Source organism: Quercus lobata, chromosome 8 (genome assembly GCF_001633185.2).
Source record: "Quercus lobata isolate SW786 chromosome 8, ValleyOak3.0 Primary Assembly, whole genome shotgun sequence".
Lineage (NCBI taxonomy): Eukaryota > Viridiplantae > Streptophyta > Magnoliopsida > Fagales > Fagaceae > Quercus > Quercus lobata.
This window is the reverse complement of record NC_044911.1, coordinates 35,227,234-35,246,641: the sequence shown is the minus strand read 5'-3', so window position 1 is coordinate 35,246,641 and position 19,408 is coordinate 35,227,234. Positions and strand designations below refer to the sequence as shown.

The window sequence follows — 19,408 nt, the reverse complement described above, 5'->3', positions numbered from 1 at the left end:
ATAATGCTAAGAAATAACTATTTCACACAACTTCCACATGTTTGTTGAGAAGTGAGAACGAATAGCAACATCTCGAATTATTTTGAATAAAACAATTTAGCAAACTGGCAATTGACTTTTGGCCCCACTTCTCTCTTGTCTCAGGATTTTTTTTTCAAAATAATATTGATTTTCAAACAATTTTGTTAGTCAGCACATTTTCAAAACTATTTAAAAAACTAACATCTTGAGTGCAATAAACTTGATTTCAGTGTACTAGATCGAGTACAAGGAACTCGATTTCAACATAGAACTCGAGCCTATCGGACTCGATTTTGTTGAAATTTCAGAATTCACCTTCAGTTCTTACCTTCAACAAACTCCAGCAAAATCCAGGTCTGATCCAATCCGAGCAAAATCCAGGTGAGCTTCGGTGGGGAACAAGCAATATGGAACAAGACAAAGGGACAGAGCACCATTGATCCGATCCAATCAACTCTAGCAACTCTAATCCGATCTGAACCCAAGAACTCCAACAAAACTTGTGCGATCTGATCCGAGCAAAACCCTAAGTGGGTCTTGGGTTTGTTGATTTTGTTGTTGCTCTTTGGTTGTTGTGTTTAATTGTTGGAGAAGAAGAGTTTTTGGAAATGGATTGTGTTTGATTATTTGAGAATAAGATTTTTTGGTTGTTTCAGTTGTTGTTTTTGTTTTTGTTGTGAGTACCGAAATCGAGTCTAAATGGCTCAATTTCAATTTGACAGAAAACGAGTCTGATGGACTAGAGTTTAGCATTCCAAAATCGAATTTATTATACTCGAGATGTTAGTTTCCTAAATAGTTTTGAAAATGTGTTAACAAAATTGTTTGAAAATCAGTGTTATTTTGAAAAAAAAAAAAAAAAAAAAAAAAAAAAAAAAACCATTACAAGGGTATTCATGAAGGACCATGAAAAATACAAAGAAACCTTTCCATCCAAATCCAATTCCTATGTAGTTCATATTAAACTCTAAGAATATGAAATCTTAATATATATATATATATATATATATATATATATATATGTGGCCTGTGAATGAAAGGTTTCTTTGTTAATTTAAGCACCGAGACACTAGAGAACCATGGAAATTCAAATTCTTCACTGAAAATAATAACTTGTGCATTTGTGTTTCCCCAACAAAAAAGGTGCAAGAGTTAAAATCCTACTTTTAGCACTGGAATCGTAAAATTCTAATTCTGTAGGTTGCCGAATATTGCTGAGCATGTGTTAATTGTGGTATAGCAGGAGCTCACAGGAAAAGAACAAATAAATGACATTTAATCGATTAGTGGGGGCATACTCAAATGATTCCAAAGCCTTGAAAGCTCATGCAACAATATAAACAAAGGCCACACAGGTTATAAGGCGTAACGTGGCGTGGGGAGATAGGCAATTACATTGTTGGGACAATGTATACTGAGAAAATTACCTCACCCAATAAAAGCTTTTAGGACCACTCTCTGCCTATTTCATTTTCTTCATTAATTGCTCTGGGATGCACGACTTTTTTTCTTTTTTCCATATATCATTGTCTACATTCAATAATGATGATTTTCGTCCTCATCCCTCTCCTGGGTCCCCCCTTAAGCGTTGGGCCAAAACCCGTGAGTATATTATGCTACCACCCTACCATGTACGTACCCATAAGATTATCGTACAAGGCTCAAAAAAAATTTGGCTTGGTAACCCCACAATACTAGTAAGGTCAAATGATACAACAGAAAATTTAAAATCACATTAAAACTTTGAAATATCGTACAACCATACAACCAGAAAATTCAAGAACAAAATTATGTAACAAACATGAAGCACATGCTTTATGACATTTGATTACATAATCACCCACCCCTCCTCCTATTCCATCCATTTTTACAACGTAACCCCATACCCAACAACCCATCCATTTTTTTTTACACTGTTCCAAATGATTCACTGGCCAAATACAGACTTAGTGGCGATGGTGCACACATTCCAGAGGCATGACTGGGAACCTAGCCGTGTCAGTGCAATAGTCATAGGTCATGTGTCTGGCCTTAACCCACTTCAGCTGGTGGCTCTGGTGCACATTGAGCTCGGCCAATGTGGGCTCGTCCCACCAATACCTCTTTACCCCACTGCTGCTGCAATTCTTGGCACTTTCGGTTGCAGCCACGGACGCTGGGACCTCACAAGCATCAATTTCAAAACCCGTGTAGGTGGCAATGAAGGGTGCATGGGACCAGTCCGTCTTGACCCTACCCCCTTGTGTGGCCCAGTCATCTGCGTTCCAAATTGAGCTGTACACACCCATGGGCTGGTCCTTAGGGAATGGTAATCCTTTGTTTTCCATGTTTGGATGAACTCTTATTGGCGTATCATCCACTAGAAACCTGAACAACACCAACACATGGAAGAAGAAGGTTAAGTATTCAAATTACTAAAAAGAATTCATCCATTTGATGAAGAACATAAGATCTTTACCCTTATTTTAACTTATTTGATTGGTTATGAACCAAAAATTATTAATCACCTAAGCAATATGAGAAAATGACTATGGGTTAAAAAAGAGTTAATAATGACCGCTGAGAATGATTAACTACGGTCAAAAAACACATGCACACTGTATGTGCGTACCAGCATTAGGCTATCTGCCAAAGCCAATGCCAAAAGCAAAACAGAATAGGCATCTGTCTTTATCTCTGTAAATTTACGTGGACCTAGGGAACACACATCATGCAAAATTCCACACTTTCAACTTGGGTTTTCGGTTCTTTTCTTTATTTTTAATTATGTTTTTTTCGCTTGCAACTTTCTATAATTAAGCCGGTGACCAAGTCAGGATAGTGACATTGTCCCCCTGCATTCACAGTCTCTCACACGGCACTGATTAGCAATGCACAGCAATTCTTCGCTTTGTGCAGTGCTTCTAAGACCCATTTGAAATTGAAATAACAAAAATCAACTTTAACACTAGAATAATCACCACAACTAAAACAAATGAGAGACATACATCACACTATGATGAGCAAAATAAATAAGGCACATCACACACGTAATTTATAGTCACAAATATGGTGTGAAAAGAGAGGTGTGGTCCTTACAGTACGTGGCGCTGGTTCCAGAAAAGCGAGTAGGAGTGGAATTCCTTGGTTGGGTCAAACCAAAGGTTCAATCTTTGCTCTCTGTTACCGACACCGTTCACATAAATATTGGTTTGAATAGTGTAAGGTTCACCGGTAGTGTTGCCCAAAAACTCAAAATCAAATTCATTGTGATTTGGACCGTCCGAGGACATCTGAAACAAAGCAATAAAATTTTAATATGGACCCCGCAACAAATATCATTATCATCACGCGCATAATAATAAAGAGAATTAATAATCAAATGTCATTCTCACACAGACAGATAGTACAATTATAGCAACAAGGTCAACAAATCATAAGTAAATTGTTTTGTGACTCACTAAGGATATTAGATTAAAGCCAATAATGGAGGATTGTGTTCTATAGTATCTATTGGCTCATGGCGATTTTTTGATTGGGACGGGGATTATAAATGCAGATTTAATGAGATTTGCTAAAGCTAACAATAGTGAAAGAAGTAGGTTACTATTAATTACAAAAAAACAAATAAATTTTAGCAGAGTACTAGCCTATTCATGGGCTCAAATAATGTCAAGAAAAAATTGTCCAAAACTGGGACAAAGTTCAATGCATTGAGTGAATTTTCTGTCAAATGTCAACTTATTCAATGGCTGTTCATGGATTACCAATAGTTACACTAATGTCCATCAGTAAATATACAATATGAATACGGTTATACATGACAGAAATGTACATTTTGTAAGAAAGCACCAATATAATTGCTTACATAGAAAGCGGTAACAGTTCCAGCAGAGTCACCCTCAACAAGCTTAATCTGTATGGTCACCTTCCCAAACATATACCTGCTCTTTGATGAAAATCCAGCTCCTGAAATTTCGCACCCAAAATTTCATTAGTCTCTCTTAGTATGAGCAGGTGCAACATAGTATCATGGAAAACATTGACACTGTAATAACCTTAATCCTTAACACAAACACAAAAACGCCTATGACGACAGAGCATCAAGGAAAACAATGACATGATAATAACATTATTGCTTAACACAAAAATAAAAGCTTACTACTGCTAATAATAATAAATGAACTACCAAATCTTAATGAACTAGTTCATCAACCAACTTTATACATGACCAGCGAGGAGCAAAGGAAGAAATACAAGCAGAGGACGCTAGAGAGATGAAAGACCAATGCGAAAAGAGAGATTCAATAGAATAAAACACAAACCCAAAAGATTGTTCACACAAAAATTATTTAAAAGTTTGAGTCTTTTAAGAATCTCTATCATTTTTACCAGAATAATGGTCCAGCTTGAGCTTAAGAAGCTCTCCTTCATAGACCAAATGATCATTAGCCCAGCTTGGCTGAAAGAGCTGATCAAACTTTGCTGAGCTAACCAAACCCACAAAAACAAGACCCAGAAAGAAACCCAAGAAGACAGACACTGAAACAGCCATGATAGTATTTGAGAGTTTTGAGAGAGAGAGCAGTGAACTAGTCAAGCTTGTTCAACACTGAACTACTCTTATGTGGAGTGCGGAGTCACTCACAAGAGAAGTGGCATTTTATAGCCAAATTTGTATTGGCTTCTCGAGCAAGCACCTCTTCATACAATGTAGCCACGTCATGCACAGTTCATCCATGTCACCAGCCACATGGATTTCAAATACCTAGAAATGGACAAAAGCAAAATAAAACCACCAAAAATTAAAAAAAAAAAAAAAAAAAATTTAAAATTTAGCCGTTAGGTTTACGAAAGCCCACTTCACTTGTAGTAGTACTAGTAGGCTAAGCTGGACAAAGCTGTGCACTGTATGACACTGACATAGTGAGGGGCACTAGTACGACATGTCTCTGATCATAATGGATGAGTACGAATCACATCCAATCACGTTCAGATACGTGGACAAATCCAGCTGGTTCACTCATCTGTCCAGTTGTCACTGGCAGCAATGAGTTAAAAGAGCTCTGATAAAAAAGCATTCAATTCATCTTCAGGCGCTTACGTGAAAAAACAATACTCGCCCTGTTTGATTGACACGTTTTACTCACTCTGTTTTTGCTGTGCTTTAAAAGGCTTTAAAGTGGAATAAAAGTTTTTTGTTTTTTGGGCCAGAACAGCGCGTATGTTTTAAGTGCTTTGGTACAATGTGGGATGTGAAAGCACTTTATTTTCTTTCTTTATTTGTTGTTTTACTTTGCTGACGGTAAGCGCCAGCTGGATATTAAGTGCGCACTGTACAATGCCATTTAAAGTTGGAAATTATTACGAAAATGTTTATTTAATTTTTGTAAAAAAAATAATAATAAAATTTGGGTTTGGAGGAGTGTACCTTCTTATTGGGAATTTTGTTATTCGATTTTTAAAGTTGTGGAATATGTTTGGATGTTTTTTTTTTTTTTTTTTTCTGATAAGATATGTCTGGATGTTTGGAATGGGCTATACTGTATTTATGTATTTTGATGTTTGGAATGGTTTAAGTGGGTCCAATATACACTTACAAAAAAATAAAAAGGTTGGGGTCCAAGATTTGACAAGGACAGATTTAAGAAAGACTGTCTTTATAAAATTAATTATATTTTGCCTAATGATATGTGAAAGATTATTATATTGACAATTTGACATTATTCGGCTTAAAAGGTTCATTGTTCTAGGCCAAAAACAAGGCCTTTTGTTATTGGTTCCCGGTTTTATGTCCAAGTTAAGATGAATGGTCACGTGAAGAATAAAATATTTGACTTTACAAGATTTAAAAAACTTATATTTTAGGTTAAATGTAAAGTGATCTATTGTGGTATAGGATTATAAAACACACCCTCAGCTACCCAATTGACTTTTTAAATGATTTTGGTATTTAAAATAACACAATTGATTATCTTATAGACTTTTATTGAACAGAAAATAATCATGTGAACATTTTGGTATTAGACAGGAATCAATTATCATACGTGTATTTTGGCTCAAGTAATGCCCGCATGATCATTTTTTGCCCAATAATAAAAATATATGACAGAAATCCAATAAAAGATCAAATGTGTTTCCAAATACTATAATGGTTTTAAGAATTAATTTTGTAGCACAGGTGTGTGTGATAATAATCTTCTATCTTTTTTTTTTGAGAATAAATGTTATCTTCACAATATTTTCACAATACTTTTACAATAAATTCTAAGTAGTAGATTGTTATTAGTTATTATGAGCGGGAAAAAAAGTAATTTAAGTTGTAGTTTCAAATTACAACTAATAACAACTTACCACTTATCATTTGTTGTGATGTGACAATAATCAATACTTAAGACTCTTCTCATCTTTTTTTTTTAATAACATCTTCTCTTCCCATTTAACTAACATTTTGTGTCAATGTTATATATACACACACCAACCTTATAGGTGTGTTTGAATACCACTTATTTTATTAAAAATGAAAAATTATTACTGAAAGGACTGTAGTAAAAAGTAAAAATTAGTTGAAATAGTACAGTGAGACCCGTAAATAATACCAAACAATACAGTTCAAATGGTAAAACTCATTGGAGAAATTATTTTTTATATATCCACTTCTCCACTCACATAAAGTTAGGTTTTATGTGTAATGACTTGACTCTTATGAAGGTGGAAGGAATACTAGGTTCGATTTTTTTTTTTTTTTTTTTTTTTTTTTTTTTTGAGATGAAGGGAATACTAGGTTAGATGAACTAAATAATTTCACAACTTGTAAAAGTTTTTGGTAGATCACAACTTTATAATATGATATAATAAACATTCCACATTTATCAGGTTTAGAACATTAAAATGGATAGTTTGGGTCCAGGAATATAATAATTATTTTTTAAAAAAAAGTTAAGTGATGATGGGTGAAATAAAGTAAAATAAAATATATATTAATTATAGTAGACTGAATGTTTTTTTTTTTGTTTTTTTAGTTGTAAAGTAACTTCAACAAGAAAAAAAAAGTTGTAAAGTAATAGTAAAGCTGAATGGATGTTTGCAGAGTTTCCTTGCTGTCTAATGGTACGGTGTTATGATTTTCACTTTTCACTTTTTTCTTTTTCTTTTTCTTTTTTTTTTTTCCCTTCCCAAGAGGTAACTTTTATCATGTGCAAGAAATCGAAAGAGTGGCGCACATCCACAAAGAGAGAATTGCTATTTTCAGACATTCAAAAAAATATCTAATCAAATAGCTCCACGGAGAAGAAGATATTTTGTGTTTCGGCAGTACGTACAGCCGACCGTTGTGATATGTATAAGCTAACACAGCTGGAAAATTCAAAGGACTTTTGGAGGACATTAAAGACGGCAAAGGCTTTATTGCAGAAACTGGCAAAAATTAGATTGTGATTGACATCTCTGAGTTTGAGAGCCACACTGATACCAGTGTGAACCTAATGACATTGATGATTTTCTTGCACAGCGAGACTTTCAGTGCATGAGATTGGAAGTAAAATGATTACTCTGATGTACGATGATTCATGGGTCTAGTAAGTGGAGCAGTTGATGCTATGGACTTATTAGGACCATAGGAAATTAGGAACATAAGCAAAGAAGCCAGGCTCGTTTTGTAGAAAAGTTTAAATAATATTGTTTGTAATTTTTTAAAATAGATGTAGGTAAAAAAATGTGTAATATTATTTAAAAACTAAAATTAAATTACTAAAATGTTCTACCAAATGGTCCCAAATTTCACTTTGCAACATTTAAGATTCAAGCTACTTGCCATTGGGGGTAGAACTGTAGATCTAGTGTTGTCTTATTGATTTTCACTTGAATAAGTCTTATTGCAATGAAAGCACTGACCCAATTTCAATTATTTGACAAAATTATTTGTCATTTTCTTACCTATTAACTTAAAGGCTGTGCATGTGACAGAAAATATGACCAAGTTTTTTTTTTTTTTTTTTTTTTTGGGTAGAAAGGAGATGCATTAAAAACTAAAAAGTTTAATTTGGGACAAAGTTTATTGCATAACACATCATTCAGATTTGAAAGATAACCTAACAAGTGCTACAATACAAAATCAAAGGTTTCATTGACTCCCAATCTGGCCAACCATAAGCACATTTGTTAATTTCGCAGTAATAATGCCTAACAAGCACCTAGTAAAGTTGGAAACCAACAACATGTGATTATCCACAATGAAAAAGACAATATTATTAACATAACTAGAATTAACTAGAAGATCCACAATAGTTTTAGCATCTAACTCTATTTTTAAAGTTGTTAACTAGAGGTTTTGGCACATGATAACACTATCCCTTAATACTCATAATTCAACTAAGAAGCTGGTGGTGATTCCAATTTTTATAGGGAATCGACCAAGTCATCCACCCAACTCATCTCGCACAATACCTTGCTCCGCATCTAGAATATGACCTAGTGTTACTTTTCACACAACAATTTGTGTTTAGTTGGACAGAAATGAATTTTCAATTTTAAAATATTTGTTAGAAAAGAAAATATTTTTTAAGTGTATGGTTATGTTTCTGAAAAATATTTTTCAAGTGTACAACTATGCTTCTAAAAATATAATGAAAAAGATATTTTCTACTTCTTTCCCACATTTTCTCATCTCCCAAACATGCATAATAATAAATAAATAAATAAAAATTGTGATTGTTGACTAGTGTTAGTGGCGGTCGGAAGTGGTTGGCAACTGGGGAGACTATAGATGTTAGTAGAGTGGTGGTAGTTAAGTGGCTAACAGTGGGGAATTGGGAGTGAAGGTTTGATTGATGAATTTTTGGTGAAGCGAGAAATGAAAAGTTCTCAAATAAAAGTATAAAACATTTTCTATCAAAACAAAGACAACCAACATCTTATTATAAATATAGGGATGAAAATATCTCAAATCCATAACTCATTGACTCTTTCAATAATTTCCTAATTAAATGCAACACAAATTTAGACCCCCAAAAGAAAGTTCTAACACAAATTGCTCTATTAGGTTGTGATGTTAAACAAGATTATCTGTTTACTTCTCTCTTTTTATGATAACCCTTTGATTTTTTTTTTAATAAATATATTTTTATAATGGAAGATAAGACTTTAAATCCTAAATGTCTGACTTAAAAACATAATAAAGCATCAGCTGGCCTAAAAGTCATTGGTTATAATTATTCCTTTTCAAATAAAGTAAACCACGAATCAAAAGAGTAAATTACAATGTAGATACAACTATGTATAGTCAAATGTTTGGCATGGCATTTCAAATCATTGGGAAATTTTTTTTCCCGTATAGCAATCATTCTGTAATTGAATGTCTTAATATTCACTTTGAGATGAGCTTAGCATTTACACCTACAAAACCTTTTCTTCAACCCTACGAAGACCATTGAGAGTATGAGACAAAAGATAACCAATATGTATCATCCCCAAATATATATAGGCAAAATGTTAATTGCTTAACCCAAAATGAAGTATGTGTATAGTCCCTCTAATCCAATTTCCACGCATCAAAAAATTACAAAGAGGTAACATTAGAATAGCCATAAAATATAAATTTTAAACACAAGTACATTATCTAAATCTCAGAGAGCCACCAAAGCAAACCAAACCCAAATTTAACTTTAAAGTTTGAACACAACTATTCGATCACGAATGGACATGATAAATCATCTTAGGCAGTCACGGGCAAGTAAGGAACCTCCTTATGCCACATTGCTGATCCAAAAGAACCATATTTAGGATCCGTTTGAATATCACTTATTGTTGAAAACTAAAAAACTAAAAATACTGTAGCAAAATAATTTTTAAATGTGTGAATAGTATCGTGAGATTTAATTTTAAAGAAAAAGTTGATGAATGAAGGTTTTATAAGTCCTGTAAACAGTGCACGAGAGTCAAATAAAAAAACGCTTTCATTGAGAAACGCACAAAACGCGCTTCCCAAATAGAGGCTTAGTGTGCATTTGGAACGCACGTTTTCCATGCATTCCTATGTTTGGCTGAAAAACAGTGGGTCCCATGCAATATTCACAGGATCCGCAAGTACTTTTTTCAGGAGAAAAAAAAGGTCCCACGGCACTATTCACACATTTAAAAATTATTTTGCTACAGTATTTTCAGTTTTCAATAATAAGCGATATCCAAACAAACCCTTAGCTTGCTTGTTGATGGTGAACTAAGAATTAAGCCAACTCTAAGCTCGTCCATAAGAGCCGTCCATGTTAAGAAAGCAAGAATGGACCTCCTTTATAGAACTAGTCGTCCATGCGCTTGAGGGTCATCCATTAAGAAAACGTTTGGACAACCCCGGACACTTAGGAAATTCCAAGTGTGTTTCTCTATAAGAGTTAATGAATTCGACCATGCGTTCCTATACCAAGGCATGATTGAATATCGTGGTTCATTGCCACAACTTCTTATTACGTACTTAACTTCCAATAACGGTTATGGAAGATAAGATCAAATTGTCTAACTTCCATAGCGATTGTGGAAGTTAACCCTGAACCTTTGGACCTCCTCAAAAATAAGGGAAGTTACTAGACAAGTAATTATTTTAAGTGTACACTATATGAACGCTCATTTATATCAAATGAAGGTAAGTTTTTCACGATTCCCAAAAAATTGGAATTCCATAATTTAAAAGAGAAACTAACTTAAACATCGAAGGGTTCTTGGCCGATATGCCCCGGTCACCTTTGATCATGGGTTTTTCTTTTCAAGCCTTCCAAAAAGTTGTTAGATAATTGAAACCCAAAACATTTAGCCTACTGATTTTATTTGCATCATCACTTGTTATTAAGAATCTTATCCAAAATTTAATATATATATATATATATATATGTGTGTGTGTGTGTGTGTGTGTGTGTGTGTGTTGAGATTTACTACCGTGTGCGTTAGAGTATACATTAATAAAATCTTTTTAAAATCTTTTTATGAAAATACGTAAAAGTAATAAATTATTGGATTATGCTAATGAGTGTCCTAATAATCTATTTCAAGAAAATTTTAATACCACTTTGATGGGAAATAAAAAAAGATGTCTAAATATTAATTTTTTTTTTTCATTTCTCATAAAATTTTTATTTAAATGGATTATTAACCAATACCCGAACTATTTTGATAAATTTTTTAATTGTTCATAAAAAATTTTTCAAAATAAATAATTAATGTGCTCTTTAAGAGCACACATTAACTAGACCTATATATGTTTTCTAGATAATAATATATAGGTTGTGTCCGTATTAATAAATACAGGGCATAGATGCACCCTTACTATCACAGGCAATTGGATTTAGAGGAAGAGTGCACGCATGTTGACGAGAAAATGTCTTATCGGTTATGACGCCTTTAATACTCCCTCTCAAAGTCTGTCATCGTTTTGGGACTGCCAAGACATTGACATAAATGGGTTTCAATGTGAGTGGGTTCCCCATCTCCCTAGTAAATATTATTATGTATTTTACATAGGCCATGCACTTCCAGCTATCATCTACGTCCACGTCACTAATTGTCCTAGTGCACTGATGTGTTATGCTATGATTGGTCAGGTTCTACCGCTTCTTGTAGTCTATTGCTGTGTTTGTTTTGGTTTCAAACTGATTTCGGAAATGCTTTTCCGGAAAAGTGGATGTTTGGCTGTTATTGAAAATTCGGTCAAACTGAAAATGTTTTCAGTTTGACCGTAAAATAAGGCTGAGAGGGTGGAAAATAATTTTCGTTCTCATTTTCACTTCAAATCACTTTCACCTTAGGAAAATAGAGAGAGAGAGAGAGAGAGAGAGAGAGAGAGAGAAGGAAGGACTCAGATGCACAAACACAGAGAGAGAGAGAGAGAGATCGCGCCATCGAACCCATTCCTCAGATCGCGAACCCAGAAATCGTCAAACCTATTCGTCACCGATCATCGCGAACCCAAAAATCGTCAAACCCATTCGCCACCGATCGTCGCGAACCCAGAAATCGTCGCACCATTCATCAAACCCATTCGATAAACCCGAGATTGTCCCGCCAAATCGCCGATCTGCTTGCTCTGGGTCGATCCTCCTCTGGGTCGATCTCGTCGCCGATCCGCTTGCTCTCTTTGATCTCTGATTTTGTTGTTGTTGTTGTGGTGGCGTGGGTGGTTCTTGTTTTGTTGTTCTTTGATTTTGGGTTGATCTTTGATTTGATGAATTTTTTTTTGTTAGGTATTGAGAATTTGGGTTTTGATGAATTTGGGTTTTGTTGGATTTGATGATATATTTGTTTGGAAGCTGAGAAAATGTGAGAAACATGATAAAAATGGGTTTTTTAGAGCATTTTCAAGAATACAACCAAACACCATAAAATATTTTTCAAAATATTTTTTGGAATGCAACTAAACACTTGAAAATATTTTCCTTTTCTGAAAATAGCATTTCCCGAAAAATATTTTACGGGAACCAAACACAACCTATATTGCAACCTATAATGAAAATGTGGCGGTGGGTCTGGCACATATATATATATAGTAAAGCACGTGAGATGTGTTTTGAATGAAATACTAATATAGTGAAAGGAAGTTACGGCTACTGCGTGGAAAAGGAAAACAAGCTTTACACGTGATTCCTATATATTTCCATGTTGAAAATTTTGGGATAAAATTCTTCGTTCTTTCACGAGGTGACACATGCAGACAAATATTATTACCTTCCTATCTTTCTTCTCTCTTTCTTGTGTTTGAAAATCGCAAGGGAAGAAGCAAATAAAGATATGCTTTGGCAGTCGTCCTTGGCTCCTTCTTATTATCTTATCTGTGATTAGAATTCTTGCTTGGCTGTTTGTGTTTGTGTCACCGATGGTGAATTTTTCTTCACTATAGGTCAGTGACTACCAAGCTGGCATGCTGCTGCTAAAGTTATGAGGACCTTAATTTCCTTCTGGTCGATTTCATGCTGACCAAACATGTTTTTTTGTTTTAAAGCTCCAATAATTAGCAACGTATCTACTTAACCTAGATATATTGAATTATTGAGGATTTGAGGGGACCCCTATCCCAAACCATACTTTATCATGTGTATGTGGGACTCATGCGTTGATTTAATTCGTTCACCAAATTCATGCTTTCCTCCTACCAAAAAAAAAATATATCATTAATGTTGAACTTTTATGTGGAATGTGGAGTCTATGCTGAAAAAAAGATTAGGAAAGATTAATTTCTATAATGAAATAATTTTGCAAAATTGATAAAGCTATAAGTTATAATCTATATATATATATATATAAAACCGAAATTTTTTAAGCTCCCACAATTTTCCACGTCAGTACAATATTTAAATTAAATTAAATTTTCCACCTCATCACTGTTTTCCTTTTCCAATGCAAATTAGACTTCTAGCCAAATAAGGACACTCTCCCACCGCCTCTACTCTCTCCTATTTAAGAATTGCTTGCGTAGAAAACTTAAACCCCAAAAACTTATTTTTGCCGCAACACAATTTTCTCCTTAAAACTTATTTTTCTTCAAGATTTTTTTTGAGGACGGCTCATGCTTCACAATTCACATATTCCACTTATGTATTGGACTCTTCTCCTTCTTCGGTCAATGCATCAAGGTTAGGGTTATTTGATTTGTTCAATAAAAATTATAGATTTGTTGCTTTTTCTTATAAGTTTGTCAATTGTTGTTTTGTTTATTTAATTGCTGGGCCTGAATCTTTTAATTAAATCTTCAAATTTTTATTGAACAAATCAAACAACCCTAACCTTGATGCATTGACCGAAGAAGGAGAGGAGTCCAATACATAAGTGGAAAAGTTATTTTAGGAACCAAGTATAAGACTTCTGGGCCTTAGATCACTTGGGCTCACAATTTATTTGTAGTGGGTTTAAGGATTTCCTACTATGGGTCGTTCTCGGCAGAGAGACTCAAAGCAATACTCAGTTGGTATTCTCTCACTTGACTGCTTTCTCTCAATTTTTCTGAACCCCTCCTTCTCCCAACTTTCTTCTATTTATAGCCAAGGTTAGTGGGGGGATTATGATTATAGTCACCGTTAGTACTACTGAAGGTCCAATATTATCTGGTTAAAGTGGATGTTTAGGTGAGAGGGCGGTGCAGCATTTATGATCTTGGAACTTGGTTCCATTTTGACCGATTATGTTCAGCAACTCAGTTTCCCGTGCATATCACATTTTCCCGGGCAATGCTCGTGTACTTGACTGGGAACGGTTAACCGATCACCTCTTGGAATTCAATACCCTAAACTTGTTTGTACACTAAGGCAGTTTCAAGAAGGGCGCAGGGTAACTGGACCTTTTTGCTGGGCCTGTGCCCAAGGTCGGTATGGGCCTGGGCCCGGGGCCTGCATGGGCCTCGGCCCAGGGCCTGCATGGTCCTGGTATCTCGGTGCCATACAGTTATAATCATGGATTCCCTTCTTTCTATTGTATTTCTCTATTGCGTAATTATATATATATATATATATATATATTGTTTTATTTCAATACTTTTGAAGATTTGAATCTTCTGATTTTTTTAAAAAAAAAAATTTTGGCCTTTTGGAAGTTTTAACATTATAACTTTTGGGTTTTATCTTTTCTATTATCAGATATTATCTAGAAGATTTCAATGAATATCCATGGATTATTCTTTTTGAGGGTAACCCATCTTTATCTTATAGTTCTATTCCTAACTTTTTTTTCCTATATTTTTTCTTTAATTGTCCGTGTTTACGTCTCTTTTGTTTTTCTTATTTTTTCTTTAATTGTCCGTGTTTATGTCTCTTTTTGTGTGAGTATGTGTCATCGTATCTGGGTACTTAGGCAAAATCTATAAAGACTAAAGATACTTTTTTTTTTTTTTTGGGTAATGAATCCTGTGTTTTTCATGACTTTAGTGAGTCATATTCTTAATGATCGAAACGGTTTTGTTTGACGTGGATTTTGTTCATATTGGTTTCAAAGTTTATTTCTTGGCTTATATTATAGATTGTAATATATTTATTCATCAAACTGTTTAGTTGAGTTTGTTTTCGAAATTGTTTTCAGTGTTGGACATTTTCTTGAAGCATGTTGGTATCATATATTAAAATACTGTTAAGTTGATAATAATAATAATAATAATAATAATAATAATAATAATAATAATAATAATAATATAGTTTAATAAATGTCTGAAACGTATAGCTGTTAACAAATGTTTTAGCTATATGATTTTATTTTACAAATTCAATTTTGGTGTTGTAGTAAAATAAACAAAGATTAAATTATATATTGTACTCAATACATTTCCCGTGCATCGCACGGGTTAGCGACTAGTGTTAATGACAATCGAAGCTTGAAAGGCACGAAATCACTTCTTGAAAATAGTTTCAGTCTCTCCCCACGTATAATCCGGAAATTCTCTTAGCAATCGACATTATCTTCGGAAATTCAATCAAATCCAAACTTGTCTGCCCGGCCATATAGATATAAAAGTTGCACTTTTCTCTTAAACGAATATATCAATCTGCATTTGATCATATGTCCAAATCATTTAACTTTCAAAATTTGATAATTCTACAATGCTTGAAAATTGAAACCCCAAGTTTCAAATTTCAATGATACTATATCAACTTATCAAGAAAATAGTTTGAAACAAAAGTAACATGGCAAGAAAGAAAGATATCCTTTGCCCACAAATTTACTCAACTCTATAAAGAGGTGTTCTATTGGTTGTTTAGACTCAAGGATGACTTATTAGAGCTTCCTCATGAGACCCTTTTATAGGAGAATGATGATATTTTCACATTAATGCCAGGACTAAGTTACATCATATAAGGAAGTATGTAAGTTTTCCCCAAAAAAAAAAAAAAAAAAAACTTTGAAATTTTTGGATTAAAACTTGAGTGTTGTTGTAAAAGTCAAAGTATTGATACCAATTTTGTTGAAATAGCGAAAGTTGTATTACCAATTTATTGTAGGAAATGATCTTTGGATAGCAATCCTATACAAGATTGATTGCGGAATATGAGCTTTAGAAAGATTTCCAAAACAAATACTAATAGGTTACAAAGAAAGCTAGAAAGAAAAATAGACTAAACATACATAAGAGAATACAAAGAATTTTCGTGGTTCAGCTTTTGACTTACATTCATGGACAACAATAAGAAAAAAATATCACAAACAAATTTTAGAGAATACTAATACAAAAACACTCTCACAAAACCCTTTTTGAGGTTTCTTGTGCTTTCGAATCTAATTTCTACATAAGTTCATCCTTGCAGGAGATGTGACTAATGTTTTCTAATTCTTCCCCCTCATAGAACCATCTCCCCCCCCCCCCCCCCCCTCCCTTTGCTGCTTATTGTCCCTACTATTGAAGATATTCTCTTTTGGCTTAAGGATCCCTCTTTCTGTTCCGTGTTAGTTGTAAATAGGGAAGCAAATTAACACTCTATTTGTTTCATTGGAAAACTTTTTGTAAATATAGTTTTTCACATTTTCCAGTATTTGCTAGCATAAAAAAAATGGTAAATGGAAAACTGTCTTTAGTCAACGAAAAAATCTAATAAAAATAATGCTTATTTTTTATAGGTTGTTTTTCAAAAAAAAAAAAAAAAAAAAAATTGGAAAACAATCTCTTACTCACGCGGTGCATAACTATTATAAATATTATCTTTTTTTTGGCTTGCGAAACAATATTTTCTTTCACGCCTTTAGTTTTTCTCACAGTAATTCCAAAGAGCATTTTCTAAAAAACTATCTCATTTTTCGATGTTTGGTAACGACCTTAAAAATGTGCTTGAGAATGTTTTCTAGTGTATGGTACGCAATTTTTTATATTATATTTCTTGTATAATTTAAAACATGTGTATCATGTAAACCAACTAGTGTAATCAGTATTAAAAACAAAAAAAACAAAAACAAAAACAAAAACCAAGAATGAATTTGGTTTTCATACTAAAATTTTGAAAATAGATACAATCAAAATTAGTTGTCAAATTTTCATGATCTCTACCACTTATCTTACTCATATATATGAACAGTAACGTACATACATACATATATATAAATAATTGACTGAGGAATACATCTTCAATAAGTACAAATAACAATAACTTTTAATTATCTAATCTTTTTGCTGGTACACTAATTGTCTACTGATGAGTCAGAAATTTATGGTCAATGATGTGCACGAAATATATATAATAAAGTACCATCAGATTTGCATAGTTAGCCTTATTTTTATATTATTTTGTGACTAATTATATATTATATTTGTTCGGTGGAAAATAAAGGCTATTCAAAATTGAGAAGCTGAACAAGTCACAAGTTGAATGCAAAGTGGGGCTAGGCCAATTATAAAGCCAACTCTAGAGAAAGAGCTTGCCATGAAGTAAAGATTCAGCCCGAAGAAGTAGAGCATCCAGTCCAGGCGTGAATTCAAGAAGAAGCCCAAGGTGCAATTCAACATGGATGAAGTTTGCTAGGAAAGAAACTACAATCAAGCACAGGTGTCACAATAGAAAATAAGTCAACGTGGTGGGCTTTGGAAATCAATCACTAATTGAATTGTTGTTGTGGGCCTCCGTATTACTTCACCAAAGCATGTACCTGAAGTCTTAGTGCGTGGCTTGAAATATGAAATCCTAGTTCCACTTGTATTAGGATGAGGCATAGTATCAAGCGGTGTAAGTAAGTATATAAATAGAAAGCAAAACAGAAAAATAAGGGAGGTGGCTAGGACTAGAGCGCAGGCAGCAACAAGTATTTTCTTTTATGGCTTTTCTCTAGCACTGTGACTATTTCTTTCTCTATTTTATTTGTCTAGTTTAATGTTTAGTATTTTATTTTTATGTTTTCTTTCAATTACTATGAGTAGCTAAATTTATAATTAGGGTTGAGGATGAAACCTTGTTAAGGATTATTAGTAATATTTATGTGATTTGATTTTTCCCACAATAGTTGTTCTTTAATGACTTAAATTGTTCTTGCTTCATATCAATTGACTAAGATGGGATTCTAGATATGAGTTCAATCATGTTTTTCTCACGATTTTTTATTTGTCTTAATTAATTGAATGCTTGGTTTATTAATTCTTGATTATAAAATTGGATATTGTTTGTGATTTGTTTGTCAATGGATACAATTTATGATTTGATTTTTAGAATTGGATATATCTTGTGATTTGTTTGGCTACGGATACAATTGATGATTTGGTTTTATACTTAAGAAGCGAAGAAGAACATGCTTTAGATTTTTTAAACATAAGTTTTAATGATGATATTTTCCATGATAGCAAGATTGATTTCTGGATTATCATGTAGTGAGTTGGGAAAAATTAATGATCATAAATATATGCTAATATGACTTACAAGGCGGATTCCAAAATCTTAATTCCTTTCCCTTGATTGTTTACATCTTTTTGTTGTTTTACATATTTTGCTTAGTTTAACTATTTGCTTAATTTTATTATTTGCTTAGTTTATTTAATTGCAAAAAACCAATTTTTATTAAACTAGATTAGGATTGATTTGGTTAAGGTTTAATTAATTTTCCTACGTTCATACAAGTCCCTGTGGGTTCGACCTCGTTCTTGTCTAACTATACTTTAGTACGGTTCGTACACTTGTGAGTACTTAAGATCGTCATTTACCCAGAGAAAACATTACGCATTTATTACGATCATTGATGACGAAACGTAACAGATAGAGCATTGGTCACAAAATGAGCTGTGAACTTCAGACAAAGATTCTGTAACGCACTAGCCGTTGAGCAAAAATACAATGATTTATTGCCCATTGATTAGGCATTCAACTATAAAAGAGAAAGCACCAGAAACCCAAGGTACGACCAATCATACACACAAATATTCTACGAAATCACTCTTGACTCTTTTTCTCTCAATAATCTTTTTTCTTACTAACTTAAGCATTAGAGGCAGTTTGGCTGATGCCACACCAGTGTGTTACTCTTCCACCCAGTTCATTTTGCAGGTTTTCCATCTACAGAGATTATCCCATTCATAACATCGTCCGTCTGCTACGACAAGGAGCTCAACTGTTAATTTTTTGCATTATTAGTTTGGCGTCGTCTATGGAGAATGCTAATCATTCAAGCCATCTTTCCCAGTGACAAAAGAGTTTCTCGAAGTACGAGATGGAAGCAGAGGCCACACCTCAGCCAGATGTTGTGCAACAACAACAAATCCAAGCCCTTTTGGCTAATGTGGAAGAACTGACTTGCCAGAATGAAGAACTGAGAAAGACAATGGAATCCCAAAACGCAGAACGTTGGCGAATAAGTGAAAACTAAAACATTACTTTATGAGAAATTAAAGATGCCCAGATTAGTCAACACACAGTCAAATGTACAGAATTTAGCATTGATTTGCTTGTAGTGTGTGCAACTAGTAAGTGTACAAAGC

General features: G+C 33.6%; 1 protein-coding gene across 1 annotated transcript; it reads right to left on the bottom strand.

Moving 5' to 3' along the window:
- Positions 1-1,732: 1,732 nt before the first annotated feature.
- Positions 1,733-4,654, bottom strand: LOC115955971 (xyloglucan endotransglucosylase/hydrolase protein 9-like). Its single transcript, XM_031074399.1, has 4 exons — positions 4,393-4,654; positions 3,869-3,969; positions 3,100-3,293; positions 1,733-2,388 (listed from the first exon to the last, which is right to left on the bottom strand). The coding sequence occupies exons 1-4, from the start codon at positions 4,553-4,555 to the stop codon at positions 1,968-1,970; spliced, it is 879 nt and encodes a 292-aa protein (XP_030930259.1). The 5' UTR covers positions 4,556-4,654; the 3' UTR covers positions 1,733-1,967.
- Positions 4,655-19,408: the final 14,754 nt, after the last annotated feature.